This window comes from Melozone crissalis, unplaced genomic scaffold (genome assembly GCF_028551555.1).
Source record: "Melozone crissalis strain CALT ecotype California unplaced genomic scaffold, PUWL_Pcris_2 ptg000063l_1, whole genome shotgun sequence".
Lineage (NCBI taxonomy): Eukaryota > Metazoa > Chordata > Aves > Passeriformes > Passerellidae > Melozone > Melozone crissalis.
The window spans coordinates 12,344,517-12,364,429 of NW_026535841.1; the positions used below are offsets into that span (position 1 = coordinate 12,344,517).

General features: G+C 48.7%; 2 protein-coding genes across 6 annotated transcripts in view; both read left to right on the forward strand.

The window, feature by feature from the left end:
* Positions 1-9,978, forward strand: part of CLIP1 (CAP-Gly domain containing linker protein 1) — a 59,752-nt gene extending 49,774 nt beyond the window's left edge. For 3 of the 5 annotated variants that reach the window (XM_054289125.1, XM_054289126.1, XM_054289128.1), the window contains 5 exons: positions 2,281-2,333; positions 4,391-4,411; positions 6,873-6,990; positions 7,219-7,378; positions 7,482-7,756. In XM_054289125.1, the coding sequence (XP_054145100.1) occupies positions 2,281-2,333; positions 4,391-4,411; positions 6,873-6,990; positions 7,219-7,378; positions 7,482-7,636 (507 nt within the window). In that variant the 3' untranslated portion in view covers positions 7,637-7,756. Of the gene's footprint in view, positions 1-2,280; positions 2,334-4,390; positions 4,412-6,872; positions 6,991-7,218; positions 7,405-7,481; positions 7,757-8,339; positions 8,465-9,056 lie in introns of those variants that run through there. The other 2 variants (XM_054289124.1, XM_054289127.1) reach the window with 2 other exon arrangements.
* A 729-nt stretch (positions 9,979-10,707) lies between these two features.
* VPS33A (VPS33A core subunit of CORVET and HOPS complexes) lies at positions 10,708-18,051 on the forward strand. The gene is made up of 13 exons (XM_054288911.1): positions 10,708-10,829; positions 10,916-10,981; positions 11,061-11,188; positions 11,653-11,842; positions 12,607-12,723; positions 13,097-13,271; positions 13,963-14,156; positions 15,602-15,728; positions 15,894-15,961; positions 16,439-16,576; positions 16,941-17,078; positions 17,236-17,404; positions 17,801-18,051. Exons 1-13 carry the CDS (start codon positions 10,728-10,730, stop codon positions 17,992-17,994), a joined length of 1,806 nt encoding a protein of 601 aa, XP_054144886.1. The 5' UTR covers positions 10,708-10,727; the 3' UTR covers positions 17,995-18,051.
* The last annotated feature ends 1,862 nt before the right edge of the window (positions 18,052-19,913 follow it).

Sequence of the window (19,913 nt, forward strand, 5' to 3'; positions counted from 1 at the left end):
CCCAAATGTTGTATTTGGGCTCTGGGATCTGGTGAACAGCTTGGCCTCCCAAAATCCTGGGAGAGCCCTTTGGTACCCAACATCTCCCCCCTGCTGTCACACCATGCTCAGTGGCCACAGGCTTTGGGCTCCCTGGGTTCAGGAAAATGTCACCCCAGAGATTCCTCCAGGAGATTTGTGGTGTCCATGGGGGCAGTGAAGGGTTTCCCACAGCCCAGGAGCTCCCAGAAATGTGGGCAGTGGGAGGAGAGCAGAGCACAGCAGAGCTCAGGCTGCAGAGGCTCTGTGCAGGTACCTGGGAGTGCATCAGGAAGGGCAAACACAGGATTGGGAATTTGGAGCTGTTGCTGTGGTAACCACATAAATTCTAACAAGTGTGTTGTCAACTGGGTTAGACAATCTGTGGCTGCTTGTGACACACTTTGCAAATTTAATGAATTCTGTGTCATGAATGATTTATCTGGACATCTAAAGGTTAAAGTGTCTCATGCCAAAGATGCTGCTGGAGCTTTTCTGTATTGATCCATTAATAATTAGCTGATTGTAATTAGTTAAAGAGTCACATTCAGATACATACTGAGCTCGGGGAACTTTCCTAGCCTCAGATTATTTGTTGTGGCATTTTGGGACCTCAGACCTGCTCAGGCATTTGGAGTTCATTGGAGAAGGTGTAGAAATACCCAGCAGCTCACCTGGCCCATCTTTTATTAACAGTGTGAAGGTCTGCTCTGAGTGTGGCTGTAGAGAAATGCCAGAGCTGGCAGAGGACAAGGAATCCAAAGAACCAGCTGGGCAGTGTGATGGGCAGGGCATGAGTCCCCTCATCTGCAGGGGGAGAGGGGCCTGGAACCCAGGTGTCAGACTGGGCTCTGGAGAAGCTGCAGCTCCCTGGGAGTCCCATTTCTCAGGCTTGTCATATTGTCCCTTTCTGTCAGCAGTGTGTACAGGTGTCAGGAGTTCACACTGGCTGCCTCTGGGCAGGGACCAAGACAGAAACTGGGAACCAGGAGCTGCTCTGGTGCTGCTGGAGGAGCTGGGGTTTGGCTGGGTTTGACCTGCAGAAAAACTTGGCCATACCCCAATAGTGCCTTGATGCTCTGCTCTCCCACAGTGGGCACTTGCCTTGAGAGACACATCTTGATTTGCTTTAAGAATTATTTATAGAAAACTCTCTACACCCTTCTAGTATCTATCTTTTGTATCAATAAAGTTGTGTGATTAATCCTGGTTGATCCCAGACCTGGAGGTTTTAGCAGCCCTGCAGCACAGGGAAGGAGAAGGTAACTTGTCAGGAAATGTGGAGGAGATGGCTGCTCTCAGAGAGCTGCTTTTAGCTGAGAGCTGGGGGCTGGCAGACACCCTGCCTGCTCAAGGAAACTTGGTTAACACCTTCTGTGCTGAACCTCAGGATCTGCAAAGTGCTGAAAGAATTCCCTGTGGCAGGGCCAGGAGCTGTTGTCAGGGCCCTGAGGTTGCCATTATAAATGGATGTGCTGCTGACCTCGAGGATGAACCCTGGAAGCTGTGAAATCCCACTGGAGCCTGTGCTCAGGGAGTGCTGGTACACACAGTTCTCAGAGCAGTAATTGCTGGCTTTGGCCTTTGAATAAGAAGGAAGGAGGAGATGGTGAAAAATAATTAATTTGCCTGAAAAAGACTTATTTTCTAAAGTATTCCAGAAGATCACTTGCCCCAGTGTTTCTGTGTTGGGCCTTTGCAGTTCTGTTGCTTTGCATTTCCTAGCCCAGGTCAGACCCAAGAACCAACAACAATAATTTCAGGGGAAGGCTTTGCAGGTTTTAAGAGTGGCCTCACTGAGTTACAGGTTCAGGATGTGGTAACAAACACCAGACAACAGCTTTGGGATCAATAATTCATCTGTGAGTAACGGGGCAGTAACAAACCCAGGGCAGGGGTGCAGTGATCCAGCACAGCAAACCCAGGCAGCCCCCAGTGCTGGGCTGGGAGCACTGGCCAGGCACACAGAGGGGTCCTGGGGGGTCTGGAAATGTCCTTTAGCACTGGTGTCACCTCTGCTGTGTGCACAGACATGGAGATGTTCACAAAGCACCTCCAGCCCTCACTAGCTGATGTTTGGTCACTGAGCAGTTTGTGTTTGGGTGCAGGTGCTGTGCCAGTAGAGAATCTGCTGCTCTGAGATCTGGGGGCTCTGCAGCCTCCCCCACTTTATTTTATGATAATGATGCTTAGTGTGATGTATCACACTAAGGAAACAATCTGGGGTGTATTAACTGGAGTCTGTCTGTGTTTGTGTTGTAGCTGGAAGAGGAGAGATCAGTACTCAATAACCAGTTACTAGAGATGAAAAAGAGGTAAGTTGTTCCTGCTGATGTGTGTTTAACCCCACAGTCCTACAGAAATAGACCACAAAAACACTGCCAAGAGCTGTTCTTTTCTCTTGTGTCATGGTTAAAAGTGCTGAGTTGTTGCACTCTTTGGATTAGAGATGTAAGAATCCACGTTTGCTTTAGTTCCACACCTCCCACATTGTGGTAATTCTTATTTGCAGTGACCAGTTGAATGTTTGGTTTTGGTGTGCTCTGGAATGTTGGATTGTCCCTCAGTCTGATAAAATATGTGTGCACAGATCTGACCTGGTGAGCTCCTGACAAATAAAGGACAACAGAGTGATGCTGAGGGGTTATCAGAGGAAAAGAGAAAAGGAAAGAGAAGTTCCTGAGCACTTGCTGCTCTCGTGGTTTCAGGCTGTAGGGTTCCCTGTGGGTTATTGCAGTTCATTCAGCACTGCTGCTAAATGCCAGGAGATTTGTCCTGGGTGTCTGGGGCATCCCTTTGTAAGCTGCTGCTCAGGGAAAGGCCCCAAGTGACAAAGTGAGTGTCTGCAGTGTGTGCTTGGGGAGCTGATTGGCCCCTGTGCCTGGAGGGGCTTTCCAAAAGCAGTTACATAAATCCCTAGACAACAACACAGCTCCCCACGACACCTCAGCTGTTCCAGGAAAAACAAACCAACCCTGCTGAATTTCCTGGATTCACAATGGCCACAACAAAGAACACTGAGTGGCTTTTGGGTGTTTATGCACATCCTTGGCCACTCAGTATTGTCACTGTTCCCTGCTCATTCCCTGACACTCTGGGGGGTGTTCCAAAGGCCAGCAGGCACAGGGGATGTTCCCCAGGCCAATGATTCCCCAGGGAGTGTCAGAGTTGGATCAGCTGAGCCTCCAGCTTTAAGCAGCTCCACGAGCTGCATCAGCAGCCTGTTACTGAACGTGTTTGAAAGTGTGTTTTCAGCAGTGTAACTCCTGGAGGTCACTTGAGGAGAGGAAGGAGGGAGTGGGCACCAGTCATTCAAAACTTTCAGCAGTTCTGTTGCACAGAGAACATTTTCAAAGACAAACTATTTGTAAGTTCAGCAGAGGAAGGTGTGGCTCTGATCTTCCTCCTCCTGTTTGGCTCTGGGTGAGCTGCCTGAAATAATTCAGATATTAATTAAATCAGTGAAGTGAATTTTACCTTGACTTTACCTTCAGTTGGTTACACTGAGGTGCCCCAGCTGTGACTTAATGACATTGCCCAGCAGTGTCGAATAAACTGCAATAGAAGAGAAAATGAACAACAGGAAGAGTCTGGCTGAGGCAAACTGCAGGCACTGGGGCTCAGAACATGTCAACATGTGGCACCAGTGCTAATGAAAAAGGTTTGGCTGAATAAAGAGCTAATTAGGTAAAAATAATGAAAAAAGTCTCTGAATTCCCAATTCCACAGAATTTGGTGATGGGAAGATGATAAATTTCCTCCTTTTGCCTTAAGAATTCAAGCTGCTGAACAAGAGCCATCTTTGTGTTTCAATTAGGTCAAATCTCTAGGGGTGGTTTTCTCACCTTCCTTCCAGCCCCACGAATTCTGTCCCTGTGTTTTGGCATCCCCTGGTGTGCAGTGCTCCAGCTGGGAGTGCAGGAGCTTGGTGTGGATGGATGCTGGGGGTTGTGTGTGGCTCAGCCCTGGGGTTCAGTGTGGGTTGCTGTCTGACTGTCTTTGAGCTTCGCTGTTTATGGATACTCATCTCATTCCTCTCTCTTCCCTTTCCTGCCCTTGCTTCCCTTGCTATATCTGTGTGTCTTTAATGGTAAGACTCAAGAAAGTCTATCCACGTTACAATAAATAATTTCTTTTTTTTTTTTAGTAAAGTTGTTGTACATATTTTGGCTGCCTTTGTCCCTTGGTGTCTTGCTTTTGTTTTGTAAAACACTCAGCTCTCTCTATATATATATAAAATAAAAAAAAAGTCTATATCTTTTTTACCAAAACAGAAAAGGCCCTTGGTGCAAATATTGTTCTTCCTTAAAGTATTTTGCATTTGTACTCCATGTTTCTAACATGTGGTTCTTGTTATCTTGCATTTTTAAAGCTTACCCAGTAGCACTTTAAGGTATTTGCTTCATTCTTAGAATTTCTTATTTTTGTAGTAAGGGAAGAATCTGGGTGATTTTTTTTTAATGCTAATCCAAAACAAAGCCCTTTCTCCCACAGCTTCCACACACTGCTCAGAACATGGTTTAAGCTTCTCAAGAAAGTGAAGTTTTAAAATGGCATTTAAATGAAAAACTCATTTTTGTTGTTTTGATTTCCCCCCTGCTGGTAAGCAGATGTTTTGAACTTGAATTGGTAGGAAAAGAGTTTAAGTTCACTAAATCATTTTTTTTCCCAATAAAACAGTTTCCACCAGATTTCCCTTGCAAGCTCTCCCAGTGCAGTTATTTCCCATTCCCTGTGTGACTGCACTGCACACGATGCTCCCAGCGGCAGCCAAGGCTCTGCCTGGAAGTGACCTGGAAGGGATCCACGCTTGGGGCTCAGCACCTTCCTTGTTGTAGCTCCTCCAGGTCCAGCATTTTTGGGTCCCCCACTGGAGCAGCTCCTGGAGAGACTCTCCAGGGAAAGAAAACCCAAAGCTCCAGCACAGGAACCTTCCTCCCCTCCTGTTTTCTCTCCTCTTTTCTTCTCTCCTTTCTCTTCCCCTTGTGTTTTAGCACTCGAGGCTCCTGTATTGAGTCTGTAAATATTTTATTTCTATCCTTACACCCCGTTTGCCTTTTTCAACCACCTCAGCGTTGTGCTGGTTGAAGCCAAGCCCAGCAAATGGCAAATCCACCACATTTGTGCCAAAAGCATCTGTTTGGTCCTGATCTCTCCGTGAAGATCTGACCAAGTGGAAACATTGGCTGAATCACAAGCTCTTGAGCATGGGCTGAGTCACTGGGGTTCCTTCTGCCCTTCCCCACAGCTCGGCAGCGCTCGCGAGAACTCTCGGGTGCAGCAGAGCTCGTCAGCAGCAACTTCAGATGTGTTCCCAGATTCCTCAGGGTTTTTCTCCAGCAGATCCTGGGTTTGCAGCTCTGCTCTGTCAGCAGCACCCGTGCACTGGTGGCACATCCTTCCCCCAGCACCTCGTGCCTGTGGTCCATGGGCAGAGCACTGAGCACCCCGGGCAGGCAGAGCCTGGGGAGCCCTGTGGAGGACACAGAGGTGGCTCTGGGGCTCTGAGTGCTGGCCTGGGAACCTTTCCATGCTGTGCCCTTTTGGGTTTTATTAAATCTTTATTAAATCTTTGAAGGCAAGATCACACAGTCTGCAAGTTGTTGTGCTTCCACTTCTGTTGATTCTCTCATTGTAAAAATGTACCAAACCCAAATGAAATTTTGGTTCTTGTTTGGTAGCTGCCTCAGCTTTTCTAAACCCCAGATTCTCCACTTGCTGCTTCCATTCCTGAGTACAATCTGAACAATGAAAGAATTGCATTGATTGTGCTCTCATTGTTGGGTTTATCTCGAGTGGGTGAGATTTCCTGTGTTTCATGGTCTGGGTATCGTGGCTCTCACTAACTGTAGATAGCAGAGATGGAAATTTGAGTTTGATAGCTGTGCCCTGAGCATCCCCCCACGTGGATGGGCTCTGCTCCTGATCCCTCAGCAGTGCTGGGGAGTGTAGAGCAGTTCAGAGTCCCTGCAGGAGCTCAGAGCTGATGCAGCACTGCTGCCTGCACTGAAGGGCCAGTTCCTCTTGGAGAAAAGTTAATGGTTTGAAGTCACTTCTTTGTTGTTTTCTTTTTTAACCTTAAAGATTTAATCCTTAAATCTTTCAGCTTGTATGGAAATTTGTAGCAATGCTCCTCCCTTAAGAGGACAGTTACTTACTGTGTGTGTTCTGTGACCTGTCAGGAAGATCAGTTTGCACCAGTGTGGGGGTGTCACAGCAGTGGTGCCTTAAGGCAGGAGCCTTTTATCTCTGTTAGATCCATGGAAAATATTGGGAAAACTGGATATATGTACACAGGAGAGAGTTGTGCCTGCTTTGGAGGATTTCTTTTTAACCCTTCTCCCCTGAAGTAAAACAAATCCCATGTGGTTTCTCCATGTGCAGGAAATGATGATGTCACTGAAATTAGTGAGGACCAGCTGATATTTCCAGCCTCATCCATGCTTTGCATGACAACTTGTACACTGAGCTTTGCATGCCTGTTTTGTTGCTTGTTAGTAATTTTCAAAAAGTAACAAAACTCTCGAGTTAGGTTTTGTGGAACATTGTGCAACATGTTTGTTTATCCTGTATCTCCCCAGTCTGTTAACTTGCTCCTTTAAATTCAAATGGATACGGTGCTATGCAGATTCTGGCATGTACTACCTAGGTAAAGTTTTTGCTTTGTTTCCACAGTTGTAACCCTGAAATGCTTGTACCTATATAAAACTTTAGTCAAGTAGTAAATTGTAATTTGTTTTTAAGAACCACTTCTTTTACAGTAGTTTAATACTTGAAATTAAGTGAAACTACTTTAGGCCACTGCAGTTACCCATTCATTAGATGACTTGTGGTTTTACTTGGTTTTCTTTTAGAGAATCAACTTTAAAAAAAGAAATTGATGAAGAGAGAGCATCTTTACAGAAATCCATCAATGTCACTAGTGCCTTGATCACACAAAAAGATGAGGAACTGGAAAAACTCAGGCATGAGGTAAATGAGGAATGGATGATTCCTAATTTCAGTTAAGTTGCAGCCAGAGGCTTTGTGTGCTGGCTGATCATTTTTCTTTTATGTGGCATAGTTAAACCTTAGCATCTTCAGCTGCCTGTGCTGAGCCAGGTCACTCCTGGCACGAGGTTTTGTGGCTGTTCAGCCCTTGCTTCAAGGGCCCTGGCCTTGGTGCTGGAAGGTCCAAGTGTTGCCAAACAACTCTTCCAGATCACGGTGCTCCGCGGAGAAAACGCTTCTGCAAAAACCCTGCAGTCAGTGGTGAAGTCACTGGAGTCTGACAAACTGAAACTTGAGGAGAAGGTGAAGAACTTGGAGCAGAAACTCAAGGAAAGCAACGAGCAGCCTTTGACTGCAATGAGCCCCTCAGGTAAAGCGAGAGCCGCCCCAGGGTCTGTGCCCTCAGGGCCTGTGCCGTTATTTCTGACTGAGCCATGGTCACACTGTACCTTCTTTGGTTTGTTCCTTTAAAGGTGATGCTGTTACTCTGCTTCAGGAGGAGATTGCAAGAGAGAAGCAGGTACTGGATGTGCACATGGGCATGCTGAAGCAGCAGTGGGGCTGTAGGAGAGGGGATGATTCCAAAGGCAGTCCTTACCGGGTTTTAACGGGCAGATTTATCTTGTAGCCCCTCAGCTTCTGAAGGGAAATGTCAGTGACAGGAAATTCTAAATCAAGTGATGAGTGATACAGTGAAACAAGGGAATGTGAGGAACAAGCAGGAAAAGAGGATGGCAAGCTGTGCCCTGCAGCCCAGCAGAGCACTCACTGCTCCTTGGCATTCCCAAAGGTTTCTTGGGTGTGCATGAGGAAAAGCTGTGGCCCACCTGAAGCTGGTGCTTGCCATCTTGGAGAAAGGGGCTCTCTGAGCTCTGCAGTTTTTCCTGACTGCAGAGCTGGACTCAGAACAAGGGTTGGCAGCCATGGAGAAGGAAGGTGCTCAGCTGGCACAGGGAGATGGGATTTGGAGTAGGACAGTCACAGTGACCTCAGGGGCCTGTGCCAAGAAATGCCTAGAAAATGTGTTTGGAATAGAATCACCTTCTGCTCATGCGAAAGCCTTTGTTAGATCACAAATGTCAGGCACAGTGATTAAAAATCTCCTTGCAGTTTTGCAGCCACCGGAAGTGTCATGAATATACACTAACCACCAATCTTTTTCTGGTTTTCTGCTTCCCTGGATCCACCTGCTGATGGCAACCCTTCCTTCCCCCAGGGCGAGGTTGGTTCCACTTCTTCCCTTCCCTGTTAATTTCCCAAGTGTTCCTTGGTCACATGGGGGAGGTGCCATCCCCTGCCCCTCTCACTGTCCTTGTCCTTGGCTCTCCTAGATCGACTTCCTGAACTCAGTGATAGTGGATCTGCAAAGGAGAAACGAAGAATTGAACTTGAAGATACAGAGAATGTGTGAAGCAGCCCTCAATGGCAATGAAGAGGAGATAAACAACTATGACAGGTACAAATCCTAAAGGAAGCCTTGGCTCTTGTGTTGGGAATTGTTGGTAGAGCTGCTTGGCAGCTGCACGATGCTCCAGCCTGATCTCAGCTGTCAGGAGGGACAGACAGAGCTTTCCCCGAGTTCAGTGGTTGAATCCAGGGTTCTCTTTACACTGTGGTGTAACTGGGGGTGCAGGTGGTGCTCTGTAGTTATCAGTCCCAAGCACTGATGTGTCACATGTCTGTTGTATGACTTGCTGAATCTGGCCCTTTCCAAGTGCAAAAGAGTCTTTGGTCCCACGAGGCTGTGGCTGTGTTGGGATGGGAAGAACCAATCCAGAGAAACAACACTAAAACCCATTTGATGTTCAAACTTCAGCTCTCTTAAGGGAAAAAAGAAACTCTTTTACCTGTATTTCTTTTAAATGTCTCTGTGCAAATATTTGCACAAACAGCAGCTTGTTCAGTAAATATGAGTGTAGGGGATGGAGGGGGCACTGCAGGGTGGTGGAGAAGGGTTTGTATCCTGTTTTTGGTGGAGCTCTGTGGTATTTCCTGAGTCTCAGTGAGCAGGAGCTCCTGTGTGACTGGTGCTGGTGCTGCTCTTGCAGTGAGGAGGAGAGCCTGTCCAAGAAGAAGCCGCGTCTGTTCTGCGACATCTGCGGCTGCTTCGACCTGCACGACACCGAGGACTGCCCAACGCAGGCGCAGGCGCTGGAGGAGCCGCCGCACTCGGCGCACCACGGCAGCCGGCGGGAGGAGCGGCCCTACTGCGACACCTGCGAGGTGTTCGGCCACTGGACGGCCGACTGCAACGACGACGAGACCTTCTGAGGGGGGACAGCGCCCCCGGCCTCGCACCACCAGCAGCCACCTGTGCTGAATGTCGGGACAAGGGACAGACCCCGCTCCCCGCCCGCCCGCTCCGGAGTCCCTACAGGCATAAAGATTTTGATCTTCCACTAATAAATAGCCCCTGTCCCTTTTTAACAAACGTCAGTGAAAGATGAATAAATGATTTAACAAGTGACTTTATGCTGTTTCTTCCCAGGTTCTGGGTTTGTCCCACCCTTAACAGGAAATGCCCCAGTGCTGTTGGATCTATTGGTGGGAAAACATGTATAGGAATGAAGCACTAGAGTTATATTAAAGCTTATTTAAATACCTTAAAAATATGCTGTTAATTTTCATATTTGCACTAAACCATTTTAAGGCTGAATTTGTACATTTAGATTTTTAAGCTTTTTTTTGACACTGGACTGAGTTTGGAAATATTTCATCTTTATTTTCATTTACTCCTTTGGTTGTGATGTCGCTCGGTGCCGTGAGCTCTGGGTTGTGGTTTGGTGTGAAACGTGGAAGTGACGCAGGTAAGGAGCTGCTGGGGGTTTTGGAAACCTGTATGCTGTGCACACCTGTGCACACCTGGAACAGTTTGTGGGCAATCCCTGTTTTGCATTTTTTCAGCTTCGATATAGTGAGTGTGGTGTGTGTGTATATATGCATATATATAATAAAGTTATATTTTGGAAAAAAAAAGTGTTTTCTGCATTTCCATTCAGGGTGTGAGGGGTTCTGCATGAGGACGGAGGTGCCCAAGGGCTGCGCTGTAAATCACAGAATCCATCAGCTGGGAAGAGACCTCTGAAACCAAATCTGACTCAACACCACCTTGTCAACATGCCCAGGGTACTACTGAGTGCCACATCCAGTCCTTACTTAAATACCTCCAGGGACAGTGACTCCACTGCCTCCCTGGGCAATATTTAATCACGCTTGCAGTTAAGATTTGTCCTGATGTCCAACGTGAACCGCTTCTGGTGCAGCTTGAGGCCATTCCCTGTCCCTGTTCCCTGGAGCAGAGCCCAAACCCCAGGCTGTCCCCTCCTGGCAGGAGTTGTGCAGAGCCAAAGGCCCCTCTGAGCTCCTTTTCTCCAGGCTCAGCCCCCTTCCAGCTCCCCCAGCCTCTCCTGCTGCTCCAGCCCCTTCCCAGCTCCGTTCCCTGCCCTGGACAGGGGGCTGCAGGTGCCCAGCGCAGGGGGGAAGCCGTTCCCTGGTGCGGGCGCTCACAGTCCTTTGCGCAGTACGGTGCCAGTGGCCACACACGGCACACACATGATCACACATGACACACACACGATCACACACGGTCACGCATGACATACACGTCACACACGGTCACACACATGACACACACATGACACGTGACCGTTCCTGGCCCCGCCCCGGGCTCAGTGCGGCTGCGCGGCCCCGCCCCGCGGTCACGCGCGCTGGGGGCGGCAATGGCGGCGCACCTGAGCTCGGGCCGGGTGAACCTGACGGCGCTGCGCGAGGCGGGGCGGCGCGAGCTGCGCGAGTTCCTGGACAAATGCGCGGGCTCCAAGGTGGGCACGGTGGGGCCGGGGGTCCCGCGTGGGTCCCGCGTGTGGCGCGGCCGCGGCCGCTCTGATCCCGCCGTCCCTTCCCGCAGGCCATCGTGTGGGACGAGTACCTGACCGGCCCCTTCGGGCTCATCGCGCAGTACTCGCTGCTCAAGGTAAGCGCCGCGGGGGCCGGGGGCAGGCGGCCGGGCCCCGGCGCTCCCGCACTCGGCTGACGGCCGTGCCTCCGCGCAGGAGCATGAGGTGGAGAAGATGTTCACGCTCAAGCCGGGCCGGCTGCCCCCGGCCGACGTCAAGAACATCATCTTCTTCGTCAGGCCCAAGCTGGAGCTGATGGACATCATCACGGACAACGTGCTCAGGTACCGCGGGCAGGGCAGGGCAGGGCGGCCGTGAGGAGGGGACAGGCGCGGCCCCAATCACCGTGTGCTTTGTTACACCTGTGCAGGGAACGACAGCGATGTGCACACACCAGACCGCAGCACTGCCACTCTGCGGATTAAATGGGGGCGTGACACACCCTGGGCAGGGGGGCTTCACCTTGGCTGGGGTGCAGAGGGTGCGTTCCTCCCTGCGAGGACGTTCATTCTTTCTAATTAGCTGGAATGAGCCATGCTTGGATTGCTGTGGCGTTTTGGGAGCTGCAGGACAGCCACGTCCCCCTGCCCTGCTGTCAGAGCTGTGGCTGCACAGGGCTGAACACTGACAAATCCAGGAGTCAGCAATGACCCAGTGCAGCGTTCCGGTTTTGTGTGACTCCAGTGCCCCCTCCCGTGCTCGGTGCTGCTCCGTGAGCAGCGAGTGATCGAGTGCTCTGCTCCTGCAGGGAAGACAGAGGCCGCTCTCCGCAGAGGGATTTCCACATCCTGTTCGTGCCGCGCCGCAGCCTCCTGTGCGAGCAGTGGCTGAAGGAGCAGGGCGTGCTGGGCTCCTTCATCCACCGCGAGCAGTACAGCCTGGACCTGATCCCCTTCGACGGGGACCTGCTCTCCATGGAGTCCGAGAGCGCCTTCAAGGTGCCCGCTCACCTCCTCCTCGAGGGAAAGCAGAATGTGGTTTGGTGCTGGACGTTGGTGCTGGTGCAGCAGCTCTCAGAGGGTTGTGAGTGACCTGCACAGCAAGGAAAGGCCTTGCAGAGCAAATCTGGCTTGATCCTGAAGCCTCAACTTCCCTGTGTGCTTTCACACTAAATGCTGAAGGAACAGTCACCCCAGTTCCTCCAGGTTCAGCTGCCGGTGTTACTGTCACAAAGGAGCAGTCCTCAGGCTTAAAGCACTCAGTTGTCACAAGGAGCCAGCACAGTTTGTGTTCCTGCACAGCCAGGGAGCCGTGTGCTGGTTCTCACTGCACTGAGCATTAACAGCTGTCACATCCCAGCTGCATTTCCTGCATCCCCAGAGTGTTGCATCCAAGGACAAGACAGTTTGGGAGTTCCTTGGCCCTTTCTGTCCTATATGTATCCCTATATGGCAGGGCTTGCAGCTGTAATGAGGTGTTGGGTGCTCTGATTGGCCTAATTAGCAGGAGAGGGTCCTTCCAGCCACTTTCTTTTACTCCATCAAACTGGATTTGTGTTTGGAGTTCAAAAAATACTGGAGTCTAGTGATCAAAACAATTATTTGATGTAGTGACAGCACAGGTAATAAGGTCCATATATGCCAACAGCCATAGTTTGTCCCCAGCCTGTGTCTCCTCTGAACTGTTCGCATGAACCCTGCTCTGCTGTAGAATCATCTGTATTGGATTGACATCTCCCATCAGAATCTCTCTTGTTCTTTAGGAATGTTACCTGGAGAGTGACCAGACCAGTCTGTACCATGCAGCAAAGGGGCTGATGACCCTGCAGGCTCTCTACGGAACCATCCCGCAGATTTTTGGGAAGGGCGACTGTGCTCGGGTGAGGCTGAACAAATGCATCTTGTTCTTTGGAACTGCCTTAAGGAGTCTTTGGTTAAATGCACCTCTGGGTTTTTTTAATCCAGCCATGACACACACACCTCCTTTTTGCTTCTCTCTGATTAACCTATGGTTTAATTGGTATTTTTTGTGGTGAGGGAGCAGCTTGATGTGAATGCAGAGCTTTGGCCATCACTGTGTTGCTGAGCTGCAGAGAGCAGTAGAGAAAGACTTTTGTTTTCTCAGTCTTGTCCTGGCCCATCCATCAGCCAGTCTGTACCTCCTGCCACGCCCTTCCTTCACAAGCATGTGCCTGCAAGGCCCAGAAGTCACATCCATCTGCACCCTAACCAGAGCAATGTGACTTCTTGCAGCACGTGGCCAACATGATGATCAGGATGAAGCGGGAGTTCCCTGGGAGCCAGAATTCCATATTTCCAGTCTTTGACACCCTCCTGCTGCTGGACCGCAACGTGGACCTGCTGACGCCGCTGGCCACGCAGCTGACGTACGAGGGGCTGATCGACGAGATCTACGGCATCCAGAACAGTGAGTCCTGCGGGGAACGGGCAGCTGTGCCGTGCCCTGGGGCAGCCTGCATGTGCTGGGTGGGTTTGTCCTTCACTGAATGTGATGTGGGAGCAGCTCAGCTGAAATCAGTGTGGGGTTTGTTCAGTCCCAAGCTGGAGCTCATCAGGATCCACTCTGGCTCTTTGCCTGGGAAGGGGAGCCAAGTACAGTCCATGGTTACTGCAAGGGCATCTTTTGGCTGTTGGCTGCAGGCACAGTGACAGAACAGGGAAGTGGGAATGTTAGTGTGTGCCTTCAGCATCCATCCTGCCTGGATCATGTGCCACACTGAGGGGACAGGGACAGTTTGTGAAATGCCATTTTCAGAACTCTGTCCTGCTCCTCAGGGGGTTAGAAAACTCCAGAGGGGCATTTATGGGCTGTAATCCCTCCTGCTGGGCTGGACTGGCTGCTGGGCTGCCTCCAAGCCTCTCTGAAAGCAAGGCAGCTGGCACTCAGGTTCTGATGTTCTGATGTTTGTGTAGGGAGTGCTGAGTGCAGGGAGATTTCCCTTCATTAACACACAGGCACTGAGTGGTTTGAGTGTTAATATTGCTTTGCTCCTCAGAGCTGTTTCCAGCTCAGGGGACACATTTCCACAGCGTACTGATCTTAACTTCTGCTGATGAAGTTCCAGTCCTTTCAAGGGTTATTTCTCTTCATTTGGTAGCTTATGTGAAACTCCCTCCTGAGAAGTTTGCCCCGAAGAAGCAGGGGGAGGGTGGCAAGGATCTCCCCACAGAACCCAAGAAGCTCCAGCTGAACTCTGCAGAAGAGCTTTTTGCTGAAATTCGAGACAAGAACTTCAACGCTGTGGGGTCAGTGCTGAGCAAGAAAGCCAAGATCATCTCAGCAGCCTTTGAGGTGAGGCCTGTGTCCAGCAGTGCATCAGATAATTCACAGTCTGAGTTCAGCAGGGCTGGGACTGGCAGCTCAAGCTGCTCCCACAATAATCCCACATCCAGAGAAAAAACAGGAAGCTGTTCCAGTCTGTTCCCCTGCCCTGGGGTGAGGTCAGCTCCATTGGACTGTTCTGAGTAGATCAGAACACCTTTTAGTAAGCCTGTAGCAATGTGGTTCCTCATTTCTCTCCACATCTCTTTTCTGGGGCTTTCCCTCTCCTTAGAGCTTGCCTAATCCAGCCTTGTGCTGTGTGAGCCCACACATCCCTTGACAGGAATTGTTCTCTTCAGTCTGCAGGAGTCTGGTGCTACTTCCCTCTGCAATAACCCAAAGGTGATTTTAGTGTGCTGATCAATTCCACTTGGCTGCTCTTGTTACCTGTTCATTGAAAGGTGCTTTTCCCTTCAGGATGCAGAGAAAAAGCTTTAAGCACTAAAACACCAGAATGTACTTTCAGAGTATATGGCTGGCATCAGAACCAACAGAAATGTGCAAAAGACAGTTGTCATGCAGGAACTTTGAACTGTAAATTCATGCTTGTCACAGACAAATCTGGAGAGCTGTGTGGGGCATGTTTGTGGTTTTGTTGAAAACATCCTGTTGATGATTCATAACTGAGATCCCGTATCTTATTTTTCTGACCTCATGGGGACTCTAAAGAGAACTTGTTCACTCTTTGATTGTATTTCCTTGGTGGGGCTTTTTTATCTTAACCTCTGCCACATCTAAAAGGAGGTAGTGGTATTTTAACTGAAATACTGAGTGCTCAGCCTCATCCCCCAGTGCAGCTCTGCTTCTGCACTATTAGTGCTGGAGGTGCTAAAGATGGATTGTTCATACTGCTTGTTAAAAAAAGAGAATTCTAAGAAATTGTCAGCAGTAATAGGTGATAATGAAACAGCAGCATATTGGCAGCAGAGGACTTCCTTAGTCACAGGCTCCATCATGACTCTCCTGCCTGCACTTGCCCATTTAAATCCCTCACATATGAGTCAAATTATCTCTATTTTTATTCCAAGTTGCAGCAAGAGGCAAGTACCCAAATGCAGTGCAGGCCTCTGGAGCTGAACTCTGCATGGTGCTTCAGCACATCCTGCCCCAAACCCTGGCAGGTGTTGCCACCAAGTAGAGTGAATGGCAGACCCCGGCAGCCCAATTCCTCAGCACCTTTCACTCCTGCTCCAAGGGGAGATGTTCCCCAGCTCTGACAGCATTGGCCTAGAGCTCCCTGTCAGCCAGCAAAGGAATTCCTCTCTGTGTGAAAAGGGGAGTTTGCCCTGGTAGGGAAATTGTGTTAGTGTCTCTGACTCCCTGCAGGGAATGCAGTTATAATTCCTCATGATAAAATGATCTGTTTGGTGTTGCTAACATGAACAAGGCCTAACCCAAGTGATGGATTTCCTCAGGAAAGGCACCATGCCAAGACTGTTGGAGAGATTAAGCAGTTTGTGTCCCAGCTGCCCCACATGCAGGCGGCGAGGAGCTCGCTGGCCAACCACACCTCCATCGCAGAGCTCATCAAAGACATCACCAGTGAGTAGAATCATTTAAATCCACAGGATGCCAGGTAACCTGGTGGACATCACTCAGCCTGGCAAAAACTGGCTTTGCTCCATCCAGTGCATTTCTGCTGAAACGTTAATTGTAAAACATAAGCTGTCCATTGCTCTTGTATTGATTTTCATTCTTTTCCCAAAGCATCTGAAGATTTCTTTGATAATTTAACAGTGGAGCAAGAGTTCATGTCTGGAATAGACACAGACAAGGTAAGCAGATAATGGCAATTAGCCACTCTTACATCTTCAAAAACATTTTTTTTCCATTTGTTTTTTTTTTTTTTTCTGGGTTTTTTGTTTCATTTTGCTTTTTAGAGAGAGGAAACATCTGATCTAGATGATGTCCAGTGAAATGGATCTGAGTTACCTCTCGCTGCCTGTGCACAGCTGGGGTGCCTGACCTGTCCAGGGGCACCCCATGCTCTGAGGGATCAGTGGAACATAGAAGATGGGTAATAGGAATTTTTAGGTGCAAAGTCTGGCTACTGAGCGAGGGACTGCTCTAGGGAGAGCCCAGGTGGAACCAGAGCTGGGTCACTGTTTTACAGATGGTCCTGGGCTGCCTGGAGAGCAGCTGCTCCTCTTTTTTGCTGTTTTGGAGAACCAGGCAAACCACATAATTCCTTCCATGTCTAATGGGCACTTTAACAATTCATTAAATAATCACTTATGTATTTTATTTAATAGGTTAACAATTATATTGAAGACTGCATAGCTCAGAAACATCCATTAATCAAGATCTTGCGGCTCGTTTGCTTGCAATCCGTGTGCAATAGTGGGCTGAAGCAGAAGGTTCTGGACCATTACAAAAGAGAGATTCTCCAGGTTAGGCTCTAACATTTGGAGGAATAAATTCCTGAAAAATCCACATCAGATCTTCAGCTCTACACTTCAATTTTAGACAGAGACATCTTAATAATGTGCACAGAGGGAGCACTGGGTTTCTGTTTGGGCAGATACCTGGGAGGTGCTTTTGTGTGTTACAGCATGTAGATACAGAGGTTTATATCACTTGTTACTAATATTATTTAAACACTCTAAATTGGATATACTCTACAGAGGTCTTAACCAAACAGCTTTTTTTAAACAAACATATTTTTTAAACAAATCTTTGTTGTTTTTTTTTTCCATTTTAAACACTGGTCAAGGGTTATTGCATGGTATTAAAGGTTGTTTATTCATATTACAGACTTACGGCTATGAACATATCTTGACCTTAAACAACCTGGAGAAGGCTGGACTCCTGAAACCCCAGACAGGTGGCAGGAATAACTACCCAACAATCAGGAAAACGCTGCGCCTGTGGATGGATGATGTTAATGAGCAGGTAATGGGCGCCTCAGCAGCACACATTACCTCTAAGTATAAAATTATATACAGCAGGAAAACCTCCTTTTTTATTTAATGTTTCTGATTCCTTTGAGGCTGTTTTGCAGCAGGAGGTAGCACTGACCCGCTGTCTCCTCTCTGTCTGTGTCCCCCAGAACCCCAATGACATCTCGTACGTGTACAGCGGCTACGCCCCGCTGAGCGTGCGCCTGGCGCAGCTGCTGGCGCGGCCGGGCTGGCGCAGCATCGAGGAGGTTCTGAAGATGCTGCCAGGGCCCCACTTCGAGGAGAGGCAGCAGCTCCCCACTGGCCTGCAGAAAAAGCGTAAGTTTGGGTTTGTTTTCCTGTGGTTTACAGGAAAATATGTCTGTCTGTCTGAGCAGGGAGTGAGGCAAACTGAAATCAGGGCAGGCAGAGTCAGGTCTGTCTCATCCCCGTGTCCCACAGCAGTGTTAGATTGACCTAACCCTCCTTTGACAAATGGTTTAACTTCTCATCAGAGTACTCAAATAAACCCTAAACTTACACTGTGATTTGAATAAGTAATGTTATGTGAAAGAGGATCAGCATCACTCTCAAGCAGAAACACATCCTGGGAGCAGAATGTGGATTTCTGTGTCCCAGCCTCCAATTCAGGTCACTTGAGTTTGACTCACAGTTGATGCAGGGGAGCTGTAAATTCAAACCAAGCCAACCTGGACCTTTTTTGTGACCCCACAGGTCAGCAGGGTGAGAACAGAGTGACCCTGGTGTTCTTCCTGGGCGGGGTCACGTACGCAGAGATCGCCGCGCTGAGGTTCCTGTCGCAGATGGAGGATGGAGGCACCGAGTACATCATTGCCACTACAAAACTCATCAATGGCACTACCTGGATCAAATCCTTGATGGAGAAACTGGAGCCTGCCCCTTTCTAGGGTGTGTGTGGTGAGAGACAGTAACTGTGAGAGGCCCTGTGTGACACAGGCACTCAGCTGGCACGGCTGCTCCGTCAGAGAAGCACGGCAGTGAAGCTCTCCTGGGACCAGCTCATGACCCTCGTCCCTTCTACACTTGTGTTCCAGCTGTCTGTGGAACTTCCAAGCAGACAAGCAGGGTTGGAAGGCACTAATGATAAACAGTGGGGAAGAGGGAGATCTCTGCTCATGGTCTGACCTGGCAGCCAAGGGCTGGGGCAGCAGGAATGGGCCCTGGTCCTTCTCTGTGGCAAATTGCTGCTTTTTTTCTTTCAGTTTAGCTTTGGTGGGAGATGTGATTTCTGCTTTTTACCCCCCTAAGGTGCTGAGGAGGCAGGATGTTCTCTATTCCTGACTTCATCCCAGTATTCCCAGACTGTTTGTCTCTCTCTGGTGCCTGATCCATTCCATGGGTGCACTGGATGTGTCAGAGATGTGTACACAGCTCTACCTGTGATCCTCGAGCCTTTTCCTTCACTTGTCCCCTGAAGGGATCGCTGTGAGGTGACTCCTTTGTCCTGGTACACCCACCTGCCTCTGGAAGGCTCCTCCAGACTATGAATGACATCAGTGTGTGCTGAGTTTCTGGTTGAAGACACACAAACACTCCCTGTGTGGGGGCCAAAAATAGCAAGAGCAGGGACGCAGTAAACAGTGGGTTTTGAACAGACACTTTTTTCACCCCTGTTCAGGTTATAAACTGTGGTACTTGCTGTCACAAGCTGTTGTAGAGCTCAAACTTGTAAAATGGAATTTTCCACGGGCTTGGTGGCTGGGCCCTTTGTGCAAGAGGCAGCTCCTGAATGCTGAGGGGAAGGCAGAGCAGGGTCTGTGGTGGTGCCTGTGCTGGGCTGGGCACTGACAGTGTCCTCACAGCCACTGGGGACTGTTCCACACTCCAGTTCACTCTTAAACACAACTAAAACAAAGCCCACTCCTCACCTTAAATCACTCTCTTAGCAAACATTTCTGACTTGGTTTTCATGTATAATATGTCCCAATAAAACCCTCAGTTTTTCCAAGTTATCACAGTTGTGACTGTGGGTTTTGGTCTGTTTTATTTTCTAAGTCTGCCAAGTCAGACCCTCCATGGAGCCCCTCTATCTGTTTAACTCCAGCTGACTTATTAAATGAAATAAAATAAAGATGTATTTAATCTTTTTTTGGAAATGTTTGCACTCTCTCTAGAATACAAAACTAAAAATAAAACCCTGCACTGTGATAGCTGTATCCTTGTCTGCCTGTCCCAGGATAACTGAATTACTCAAGTTGAAACTATTTTTCTGACACCCAGGTGTTTTTTTAATGAAGGCTCACATAAAATTTAATTCTGTTCTGCCACCTGTAATACTACATCAGAAGTGTAATTCCTGAACTTTTGAAGAAAAATACAATTTCAGTCAGAGGAGACTTTCAGGTGGGAAGGCAGCTTGTAGACAGACTTAACAAAAAACATGGTGCAACCTCAGTGATGCAAGAAGACCAAACATGGATTGTTTGCTCTGCAAGTTCCATTTAAAGTAACTAATTTCAGAGTATTTAAAAGGAAAACTGAATTAGGTTTGGATCAAAAATTAGATGTTACCTTGCAGAGAAAAACAAGAAGTTGACTCAGAGCAACAAGAGTGTCCTTGGGTTGGCCTTGAAGGGTCTCTGTTGTATCACAATTTCCAGATTTTTTTTTTTTTATTAAATTTTAACAGTTGATCTAATCCCAAGGAAATACTAAGCAGGCTGGTTTCTGAGCTACACCACAGGTGAATAAAGGAAAACACCGAGTGGCTCACCTTTCCCTGGCCAGCAATCAGTAACACTACAGGCAAAACTTTTCTTGGTTAAGAGTTCACACCAGACACTGGGTAAACTCTGAATTCATCACC